The 12,245-nt window shown below is 42.3% G+C and overlaps 1 protein-coding gene across 10 annotated transcripts in view; it reads left to right on the top strand.

The window, feature by feature from the left end:
* ASRGL1 (asparaginase and isoaspartyl peptidase 1) overlaps positions 1-12,245 on the top strand; it is a 262,467-nt gene that overhangs the window by 159,175 nt on the left and 91,047 nt on the right. For all 10 annotated transcript variants that reach the window (XM_086926479.1, XM_086926482.1, XM_086926477.1 and 7 more), the window contains one exon: positions 2,252-2,406. In XM_086926479.1, the coding sequence (XP_086782605.1) occupies positions 2,252-2,406 (155 nt within the window). The remainder of the gene's footprint in view (positions 1-2,251; positions 2,407-12,245) is intronic.

Genomic DNA, 12,245 nt, shown 5'->3' with positions numbered 1-12,245 from the left:
CCAGCTGCATCCCTGGTTGATGTTAGCAGGCGCTTGTCCCCCCGCTTGATTTCAGCTGCAGCCCTGGTTCATGTTAGCAGGCGCATGTAATTAGTGTAGTGATCCGCCGCCTGAACCCAGCTACAGCCCTGGCTGATGTTAGCAGGCGTATGTCATTTGGTTTAATGTGATAGTTCAGTAACAGCGCGCATGAGAGGCTGCAGTAATTGTCCCAGCAGACACGCTCAGTCTCGTGTGCCCCCGCTTGAGGGCCAGTGGCGACCGTCTAACAATTAGAATTGTGTGAGTCTTGAATGATTGTTTCCCGCTGTTCTTATTTATTTATGACCCACACCGCGCTCTTCGGCCCGAGTGATTTTTAGACTCACCCAGGCCAAGCCACACACTGCGTTCGGCCCTTTCAAACGCACCCAGGCCAAGGCACACACTGCATTCGGCACCCCCAGTATGTGTGAGACAACGGGCAGTCCCCTAAGGGAGTATTGCGAATGGTTACTTACCACGCTTCGAGGTGAACGCCTTTGTGACGCCCCCAGCACACGGCCACAGCAGACGATCTGATTAATGTACGACCCAGATGGCATGAAGTGCGGAACATAGCACACGCCCCCAGCGTGCCCCTTGATGCGGCACAATTGCGTAATTGGCGCTTCACATGGCATGAAGGGCGGACACACGCCCACAGTGCGGACACACGCCCACAGCGTTTGTCACGGCCCCAGCGTGTCACGCCCCCAGCGTGCCCCTTGATGAGGCGCAATTACGACTCACATGGCATGAAGGGCGGAACTTACCACACGCCCCCAGCGTTTGTCACGCCCCCAGCACACGCCCACAGCAGAACGCAGACACGCCCACAAGGGACTACTTTGCTGGCACAGTTCTTTTACCTTTTAAATGTATATGTTGGCCGTTTGCATAGCCTATGTCCTTCTGCTGCAACTGCCCTTTCCAACGCTGTATTGGGTGTTGTGATTGGTGCTGTGGTTACTGAGATTACCCGCCTCAAATGTTTGGGCTCTCTCTTTATAATATTAGTATGGATATATAGAAGTTCAATATAGGCATTCATGCCGGGAGAAAAATCTTTTGCAAATTGACTGTGATATTTATAAATGAAAGCAAACAGATATATCTATTTACATTTTTGCAGTCATTTACCTCTTTTGTGTACTGCGGTTTTCATGTTTTTTAATACATATTTATTATATGTTTCATGAATTCTATAGGTATTACGCAGAACATTAGAAGGAGAGAAGGTTTAAGCTTTCTCTTATATGGCTATATGTATATATACATGTGCTTGAACTCTTTTATCTAAGGTTTTTATAACTATGAAGTATTTTATATGAATAACATATTCTCATTATAAATTACCATTGCATTTATGTAGGAATTGTTTCTTGAGATGGCTAAAATGTTTGAAAAACAGACTCTCTGGTGCTTTGTAACAAAAAATACTAGTGTTTTGTCGGTCTATTGGTCACGTGGTTTGAGCACAACAACACTGGGTTTGCATTTAAATATGGCGAGTAATGTTTCTAATTGGACTTGTGACCAAGGGTACATGGTACCCGAAACGCGTCAAGTTCGAAGTTTGGGAGAAAAATAAAACAACTTGCCTCTCAACGTTGGGTCCGTGTCTCTGTTCGCCAGCCAGCTTGGAAGTGCAGAGACTTTGGTGTTAAATGTATATATGTATATATAATATGTATGTGTATATGTGTGTATGTATGTATATGTATATGTATATATATATATATATATATATATATATGTATATGTATATATGTATGTATGTGTATATATTCCTTTTTTGGGCATAAATAATCTAAACTCGGATACCTTCAGTGAAAACTGGCTGCTGAACGTCTCTCTTTGGTCACTATCAAAAGGCTGTTTGCCCACCTCTTGGAATAGCTACCATAGCTGCTCACTGCCATATATGTGTGGTTCTCATCCACAAAGGAAAGTATGCAAGTCTTAGACTATCTTGAGCTACTAGAATCAATTACATAATTTGAAATTTCTAAAAAAAAGAAGACTCCTACTTTGAGCTAACCTGAAATGTGTTTTACAGCCCACTTAAACTCTTCAAAGTGATCTAGAAATGTACAAACCCATAGTGCACCACAGCTACAATTCCTTATTGCCAGGATCACCAATATCAGCTTACATTTCCTTAAACTATATACTGTGGTGGAATGTTAATAAATCCTTTTATTGACTTGCTTTATCCTCCTTTTCGCAGACAGATCACTTGCTGCTGACAGATCGTGGTGCTTCTCTTTTTGCCAAAGCCCAAGGAGTCCCTGAAGTTTTAGAAGAATCTCTAATCACACAGAGGTCCAAAGCGAGATGGGAACATAACCTGAAGCCTGGATCTAACCCCGTAGAAAGTCAAATGTACGTACGGTGCAATTAAACTATTACACTGTCTGTCTGTAATATACTGAATCTGTATAAATTTACTTCCACAGGGCGTTGAAACTACCATGTCTTTGATCACACATGTCTGAATGTATTTTTCTGAGGTTTCACCACAAGATCTTTTGAGCTCCTTTGGGGAGTGCCATCCCTGTGTTGTGGATTTTAAAGGATAAGTACTGATTTTATGGCTTTATTTCAGAGATTGACCACTTGATTAGAAGCAAAGTATTGTCTCATATTAATACCCCATGTGAGGCATGAAAAAGTAGTTTGTCTCAAGTCATAGATTGAGATCTGCACAGGACTCATTCATTTTTAATCGGACTCGTACTCCCCCAGTCCTCTTGCAACAGATTATTCTGCTATACGCCATCCCTCTTCCTCCTAGCTAGCTTCCATGTACATCCCTAAAACCATGCGGATAGGTGTTACATTGACTAGTGAGCTATGCTGTCTACCTGCCCATATGTTTACCCTCTGAATATTTACATTTTTTATATTCTAGTACTTATATTTTGTGTTTTTTCCTGTTCACAACCTGTGGGTTTATATGCCACTTAGTGGTAGAAATATAAACTTCAGACATAGTTGTTTATTTGCAAAGCATTTGCATGCTGCTATCACAAACATATATGTTTGACTTACATTGCAAATTGCATTCCTACACTTTACTTGGCCTTCCAAGTTTCCTTTAATTCCATGCTTTGGTGTGGCCTGAACCCACTTCTTTCACTCTCAGTGAATTTCTTTATTGGGACCTAGCACCGTTTCTGGCGTTCTTTAAGAGGCTAATTGTTCCAGATTGTCCCCTACATCTACTTCTGCATTCAAATGGGTATCGTATGCTGCAGAGATCCAGCTTTAAGTAATGTGTTGTACCGTCTGCATTTTTTCCAACAGGGGACTCTTAGTCTGTCTCTCTTGTCTGGTTAATGGTGGTCTGGTGCATGCCTGTTCTCTGTGTACTACAATAAGCAAGAGGTTACTCTGGAAAGATCTATCTTGAGAGTATGGGTGCACTTATCTGGCAAGGGATGTTGGATTTCATCTCAATCAACAGGAGTCCGGGTCTAGATATATTACCAAGCATAGTTCTGTCAGTAAGGTAGCAAGGTGCATCCCATGGATTCTTCTTTATAAAGGTTGTTCTCATTGGCTATAAGCAAGTGGCATGACTAACCCCACAGAAGATAAAAGCACCCCGTTTAAAGACCATTTGCCCATCATGCCTGATAACTTGTTTGAGCCAGTCCTGTTGTCTCAGCTTTTGAGCCTGGTTCCTGCACTCTACAGGCGACTGTTGAAAAGGGGGATGCAACTGAGTCAGCCAGTGGTGAGGCCCATCTTACGAAGAAGCACAGATGAGAAGCCTCCCATTTTTATTTTGCTTAGAGTCCACGGTGAAGCACAAAAAAAGAAATCGGAGCACTGCGAAAAAGTCTACAAAGTTTATGCCCCATTCAGTACTTTTGAGATGTCCTTCTGACACCATATTCCATTGTTCCTCCTCACCCACCATCCCCACTTCCACCTCTACTTTGCATTGCCATCCGTTTCCTGCAGGAGCACAAGTTGGTGCTGACCTTTCCTCCACTCAATGGTATCCAGAGTATCATTCTGGATGGTAACATTTGAGATTTGAAAGCAAGAGATATATCATGCCTCTAGTCACTTTGCTGAGGTATTGTTGCAGCTTTCACCTCAATTGATGCAGCAGGCACTCCTTCCAACCAGATGGTATCTTGCTGGAGTTGTGGCTTCTGTCGCAGATACTGTTCAGAATTAGGGCATTTATGCCTTTATAGCTAAAATACCACCAGCAGCAATATATGCCAAGGTGCACTGGCAGACTCAAGAGGAAGATTTGGAAGTAATAATTTTATTTTCCTATGCTGATGTAGTTTTGTGGGCGGGAATGGGCAGAGCCTATGGAGGAGTGGTGGCACTCTCTAAGTGTGGAAACCAATGTGGGATCACACTGCTCTCAGCGGTCGCCCCTGAGCATTGTGGTCAATGCAGTTCACCAAGCGTGTGTGCTTGCAGGATTGTCTCGAGTAATTACAAAGTTGTACTGGCCATCTCTATACATGTGTTTCTGGATCATTATCCGTCGTCAGTAGAGATTAGGCATCAAATATTTGGGGTTGCTGAGCAGGCTGCCAAAGTATTCTCAGGTCACAGTACCTCTCAAGGCGCGGAGGTGCCTCTCCACGAGCTCAACCGGCTCGAGGGAGCCCTGTAAAAAGGAAACCAATGTGAGATCACACTGCTTCACCTCCCAGCGGGTCACCCCTGAGCATTGTGGTAAATGCAGTTCACCAAGCGTGTGTGCTTGCAGGATTGTCTTGAGTAATTACAAAGTTGTACTAGCCATCTCTATACACGTGTTTCTGGATCATTATTCGTCGTCAGATTAGGCATCAAATATTTGGGGTTGCTGAGCAGGTTCCAAAGTATTCTCAGGTCACAGTACCTCTCAAGGCGCGCAGGTGCCTCTCCACGAGCTCCTCAGCTCAACCGGCTTGAGGGAGCCTTTTAAACAGGAAACCAATGTGGGATCTTTATTAAGGATTGTGTAGCCATTAATATCACTTTGCAAGTTGGTTTTACTAGTTGGCCATTTTTGGAAACGTGATTATTTTTAATCGTGTAGATTGTAGTTTAAGGATGTTGAATGCAATAACAAGGTGATGGATGGAATGCTTACATTCATCTGAGCCACTGATAATCGCTTGGGCCGCATTCCACTCCGTTATTTTTAGGCCATCATGCCACCTCAGTTTAGACCCAATCAAGTGCAAATCAGTCTGGATGTGTCAGAGGAGCGGCTACATTTAGAGGCGCTGTGAGTATGGTTATACTTGTGGAAATAGCTTGTTATCCAGGACATAAAACACACACACATGCAGGAAAACGGATGTGTGTGAATCTTCCCTTCAGAATGTTCCTAACTTAAGACAAAAACCTAGAGAGAAATGCATATAAATGTTTATTAATAATAGATTCCCAGGTACCAGTCATTTCATAGAATAGATTATGTTTGTTAAAACGCAGTTCAGAGTACCACTAATTTGTTAGGATGTGTGATGCTCCGCTGGGTCTCACTTTTCACCACTCCAAAATCTGTCCACTAGATGAAGGCCTTCTGATCTGGCAGAATGAAAAGGATGGTCCAGTGGCTTTTTTTAATTCTGGCTACTGTGATTCCTAATCATGCCTTGAGAAGAATCCCAGGATTGACAGGCATTCTCATGCCTTTACAGGGATCCAGGAACCCCTTTTTAGTAATTGACTCTGAGGGTACCAAAGGCTTACTTAGGGGAGGTGCTGTTGGCTAGGGGCTCAGCCCTCAGAAATGCACCAAACACCCAATTAACCACTGTATTTCTTATAAAAGAGAAAAGTACTTTATTACAAACACTACTAAATACAATGCACAAATCCACACGTATAATCAGGATGGCAGGTAGCATATATCTATGATGACAACCTCTAATGCGCCTCAAAACCCAACAGGGGGTGGAGGCTAAAGAAATTCCCACAGATAAGGTAACCCCCTAAAAGAACCCTGTACACCTTTCGTGCGAGGCAGCTCTGATGGTCTGCACATCAACAAGCCCTAAATCCTAAACCCACAATACCCCACTAGATGCTTAACACAATTTAGGGTGTGCAGTTAATAATGTGAGGTTGTAACCACAGCAGTGAAAAGCAGCATTATAACGTCAAAATCTAGTGCAAACTATATCAAAACATTTCAGGATGATACTATCTCCCAATAACTTTCAAAAATATACATGCAGTGATTCACTGTTATTATTACTGTTAATAATGCAGCCATTATTCGGTAATATGCGATGCAGGAGTAATTCTTCTATCTTTACACCTGCTGCAACAAAGCATCAGGACCTGACAATAACCCCAGAACCATTACACTAACAATTCTACCCAGAGGAGTGCTTGCTATAACAGAAAAGCCTCCCCAGGTCACTGGGGTCTACCTTTGGAGACTTAGGATGACATTCTAAATTGTGATTGGGTAGGGTCATGGGATGTCATGCTTTCCTGACAGCCCCCAGATCCAATATCCCACGTTAGTTGTGGGGCACCACAGAACCAATAATGCAAAATTCCGAGAGACCCATATACTTTTAAGGCACTCCTTACCTCTGGGACAATCTCTTTCAAGTGGCCACAAAATGTGAAGCTTTTTTTTAAATTTAATTGAAAGATGCTGGCAGTTTTGTTATCGGCCGCAAATGAGTTTCTCTACACCACCCCACCATTACTGTTTCCGCAGACACATGCAAAGGTAGCAGAAGTAGGTTCCCTGCTTCTCATGGAAACCCTGGGCACTGGTTCCATCAGCAATAATTAACAGGAGTGGGAAGGTGGCACCACATGTGCTGTTACCTACCAGATTTGTGAGCCCAGTGCCACTGGTTACCGTCAAGCGGTTTAAGCAAAATGAAGGAGGGCGACAGTTGCTGCTTTCTGTGGCCCCTTTGGGTTGATTTCAATGCGATAAACTGTGTTTTGCCCCTCTTGGTGGTCACCAACCATGAACAGAGCTTGTTTTTGGCCTCCTGGTTACTAAAATTGTGTGATCTTTATGTTGCTGATGTTTGCACTGCTTTCCTCGTGATGTGGGAGAGCACAGGGCCAGCCCTCCTGCCTTTTAGCTCCTCATAACCCAGGTCCTGTTTCTCTGTTTGAACCCACCACTCCAGACATGGGTCTGTTCATGATAGGCTCATTTGTCCTTGAAGTCCTGTAGGATCTAGTGCTTCTCAAAGTCGCTCCCTAAAGTGAAGATGTAAAGATTCAGAAAGTGGGCACCTCTGCTCAATCCCAAGATAACATGTCAATCCATCTATCCCCATCCCTCGTGAACATCATCTTGGGACTTCCCAAAATGGCAACTTCAAGTTGTCACGCTTTACCTTTCTGAGTACTGTAAGCCCTACCCATAACTGCCGCAGCCAAGAAAGTTCATTCCCACCAAATTTCAAAGGGGCCTCCTGGAGAGACTGGTGACAGGTCTGGCCTCTCCACTATTGTTTCCCTGGCTTGTGAGGCAATATGAAATGTAATGAACATATCCATATCCTGCCCTTTTTTTTCTCTCAGGAATAAGCCTAATTTCTTTGGGGACAGCTTTGATCCTCCTGGTGGCCAGCAGATTAATTAATTTGGCCCACCAGGGTAGTTCAAAACCTGGATCTAGCTAAGAGCTGGCTCAGAGAATTATGCCCAAACTTAAAGTACATGAGGTGTGGATATATGACCAAATGAATGTTATATTTGTACTCAGCCCTTTGTTTACCTCTATTAAGAATTGCTAAACTCTTCCTTAGGCCAAACTAATGCAAAGTTATATTTTGGTCAAGTTTTCGCCTATTATGTAAATACATTTAAGCATTACAGACTTGCAATGTAGCCAAAAACAAAATAGGAATTGAATGTACAATTATATTTTAAGGCAATCATTGGGCATAAGCAGTTAAATAAAGGTCCCCATCTTTGACAGGCTACCTGTGACAGATGCTGGGCTGAATTAGCCAGTAGTGAAACTCACTCAGCCTGCACTTATATTTACATGTGATCATGTTGTCTTGCTTCATACTCCCAGATAATACAGAATACCACTCTCCCAAACGGTAGCTCGTACACGACGAAGCAATAAACATTACACAACATCCCCTGGAAAGGGATTTCACTTTATAAAATGAAGCACATCAAATATTGTTTTCAGAATAAGGTTTGGGGTTTTATTTATGCAATGCTCTCTAACAGAAAGGCTTTCCCAGATGGAAAATAAACAACATTAAAATGTGTGTGTATGTATGTATGTATGTATGTATATATATATATATATATATATATTCACTGAAAAAACCATAGGTATCAGGCTTATATAGTTAGGAATTAGCATTTAAAAAACCTTTGAAGTTCACTCAAAAAACTATATGTTTTAGGGGTGTTATAGTTAGCTGGACATTTCACTCATACAAAACCATTGAAATTGCTCCTATATAGTTAGTTGTACTAACTATATTTCGCGCACCCGCAATCCACTGCTGATGATGTCACATATTACATCACTCATGACCTGGTCAGTGACATCACTGATGACATCTCAAATGACATCACTGATGACATCATCCAGTGAATGTGGTTTGCTTCGTTATTTAAATATGATATATATATATATATATATATATATATATATATAATATAAGGTTCACATCCTCCGCATAGTCGCCGGGACACCAGGACAGCGGTGCATCTCAGGGGCAGACGTAACCCTGTGTCTAAATTACCGTTCACAGCGCGTAGCCACCGCTACGCAAATGCACTCTTCTATAGGAAGTAGATCACTCCAATCACTTTTTGCGCTTTCCAAATTAGTTTATTATTCCAATTGCTGCATAGTGAATACGGGCAAAGGAAAAAACCCCAACGCGTTTCAATGGACGTATCGTCACTGTATACTAGTATACATCACAGGGACGGATTAAAGGCTGTGGATTATATTCTCCAAAAGCGTCCCATGTGCTACCTGGAACATAACAAAATGCTGATAGCAATTATTACCATGTGTCTGGAGAATAACTATTTCTTTTTTTCCAAACAGGTATATCAGCAAATTAGAGGCGTAGCTATGGGGGCATGTTTTTCCCCTAGCTACGCCTGCCTGCACATGGGGTTATGGGAAAGACAGACACTGCTAGATGAAAATCTCTTATTTGTCAATAATCAGGTAGCACATATGTTCAGATACATTGACGATTTATTGTTCATTTGGAAAGGGACTGAGAATGAGGCACAGAATTTTGTCAACTCGCTGAACATCAATAATATGAACTTACAATTTACAAGCCACATCAGCAGGACCTCGGTTATGTTCCTTGATGTTGAATTATTTGTCTTTGAGAACTCTCTTAACACTAGATTGCACAGAAAAAGCACGTCCGGCAATTCTGTACTGCATGCAGATAGCAACCATCCGGCCCATCTGATCCGCAGCATCCCTTACGGGGAGATGCTGCGGATCAGAAGAATCTGTAGCATGGAGACAGACTGTCTCAAGGCACAGAAGGAATGTTGTATGAGATTCATTGAAAGAGGATATAGCCCCAAGGTCATTGAAAATGCGACCAGAAGAGCCAATGCACAAAGTAGAACACAGGCATTGGTGACTAGAGGGAAAACAAGACATTCCGATTCATGAACAACCCCTGAGACTTATACTAACGTATAGCGATCAGCATCAGGCTATTAGGAGAATTATCACCAGGAATTGGCCACTGATTAAGAATGATCCAGCTTTGGGTGAGAAACTAACACGTTCCCTCAACCTGACTTTCAGGAGAGCCAGTTCCATGAGTAACACTCTGGTGTCCAGTAGTCCTGAAATTAAATCTTCTCCAGACTGGTTGATGAAAAGCAAGGGTTTCATCAAGTGTGCTACATGTAAAGCATGCAGACAGGGTATAAATAAAACTTAATATCTGAGCCCCTTTCACAGTACACCTAGGAAAATTGATAAAAAACCTACGTACAAGACCGAGTATGCGATATATGTTCTGGAGTGCCCCTGTGGATTGAAATATGTAGGGAGCACTAGACCCCAGTGTCATAAGAGTTCTACAACACCTTCAGGCTATTAAAAATGGGGACAAGTCATACCCTGTGGCGCGCCATTTTTCAGCAGTACATGCAAAGGACCCTGATCTGTTGAAATATTATGTAGTGGACTGCATTCCACCCTTGAGGCGCGGTGGTGACAGAAATACTAGGTTAAGAAGATTAGAAACCAAATACATTCTTGAGATGGACACTAAGAGTCTGAATGGTTTGAACTCTACGGAAGATTTTTATACGTTTTTATAATCTATATCTGATATTTATGGTGTTTTTTTAAATCTGTATATATCTTCATGAGTCCATCTACAATGAATAAGTCATTATGCCGCACACAAAAAGAATCATTTAAAGTATTTTATAGTTTCACTGTTTTTCACTTGGTAATTTTGGTTTTAGGGTGTGAACACACTGTTTTGAGTAACATTATTGTTGGTGGTTGACTTTGAATATGCCCACTTGGGCTATATTTATGAGTATTAACTTTAGTGTTCCTGCATGGGTTAGTGGCAAAAAAACTTTCTTTATGTGCTGGTCACGGATGTGACTGAAGACCCCGGGTTGAGTATACTCATTATTGATGCAGCCGTAGAGGAATTTCTTAGCATAGATTTTTTAAATCATGCATGTATTTTAGAAAATTCCTTCTATTCAGTTGATTTTAATAATGGGATGTTTTTATCATGGATAATGAACATAATTATTTATTGATGTCTTTTACCCGGTTTTGTAAATATTTATTGTGAATGTTTACTATGATTGCAATTTGCACATGAACTTGGCACGTTTGCACTTTTTATGTACTGTATTTAACAGCCAGATTTGCACAGGAGGTTTACAAAGTGTTTTAACCCAATATGCACTGTATTTCAGTTACAAATGCATTCAAGCAGGAACTGAGTCTTTCATCCATATTTATGATGTTTGTAATTACACTGTCACTTTAAAAGGTGTTGATCTGCCCATGTGATGTGTCATTAAGCATGGGCGAATTTTGCGGATCTCGCGTTCGCGGATTTTGCGGATTTGCAAACTCGCAATCCGCAAAATCCGCGAATTCTCGCGAATTTGCGGATTTTTTTTTTTATGTTCGCACGGGTTTCTGCAAGTTCGCGAGGGTTTTGTACAATTTCGCAAATTGCGAAATTGTACAAAACGCGTGCGAACTTGCAGCAACCCGTGCGAACACGAAGAGAAAGAAGCTCCTGGTCACAGGAACAGCACGGGGATTGCGCTCATGAAAGTCAAGGATGCAAAGGCCTCTACCCAGCATCACAGCTGATTTTCCACGGTAGATTTGGGAAGAGGCACACCTGTCCAGCCTCGAAGACGCTCATGATTGTTTTTGGGCTAATGAATGAGTCACTGAATTTGAGCATTAACTAGTTCGAGCGACCATGATTTGCGGATTTTGTGGTGGGGGGGGGGGGGGTGCTTCCATGCGAGTTCACATGCCTCTTGTATGTATAAAAGGTCAGAGAAAGATCGGTTCAGCTGATGAAGAAAAAGAAGGTTCTGGTCACAGGAACAGCACGGGTATTGCGCTCGTGAAAGTCAAGGATGCAAAGGCCTCTATCCAGCATCACAGCTGATTTTCCGCGGTACATTTGGGAAGAGGCACATGATTGTTTTTGGGCTAATGAATGAGTCACTGAATTTGAGCATTAACTAGTTCGAGCGACCATGTGTGTGTTACTATGCAATCGCCCTGAAGGGCGCAGGGGTCCCTTGAGTGACCTGTAAGGCTGTGCTGCCCTGTAACTATTTTACAATGGCGCCAGCAAGCTGCAAGCGCCGTTGTAAAATAGTTACAAAGTTAGCTTGCACAGGAAGCACCTGCTTCGTTTTATCTAGTGGTTCCTGTGCAAGCTAACTTTGTAACTATTTTACAACGGCGCTGGCAGCTTGCTGGCGCCATTGTAAAATAGTTAAATGAGTGTGGGTTCAACTTTTGAACCCGTTACATTCGCGGATTTTTTTTGCGGATTTTGCGGGAAATCCGCAAAATTTGGCGATTGCGGATTTCCCGAAAATCCGCAAAATCCGCGAGCGTAACGGATTTCACGCTCATGGTTATGTGTCATGTGATCAAGGTCCGAGAGGGACCGAAACGCGTCATGGCGGTGGTGTTGGGCGAGTAACAGAAAATAAAAATATTCAGCATGACT

The sequence above is a fragment of the Lissotriton vulgaris genome, chromosome 6, assembly GCF_964263255.1.
Source record: "Lissotriton vulgaris chromosome 6, aLisVul1.2, whole genome shotgun sequence".
Lineage (NCBI taxonomy): Eukaryota > Metazoa > Chordata > Amphibia > Caudata > Salamandridae > Lissotriton > Lissotriton vulgaris.
The sequence above is the reverse complement of the archived record's forward strand: the minus strand, read 5'-3'. Positions and strand labels throughout refer to the sequence as shown.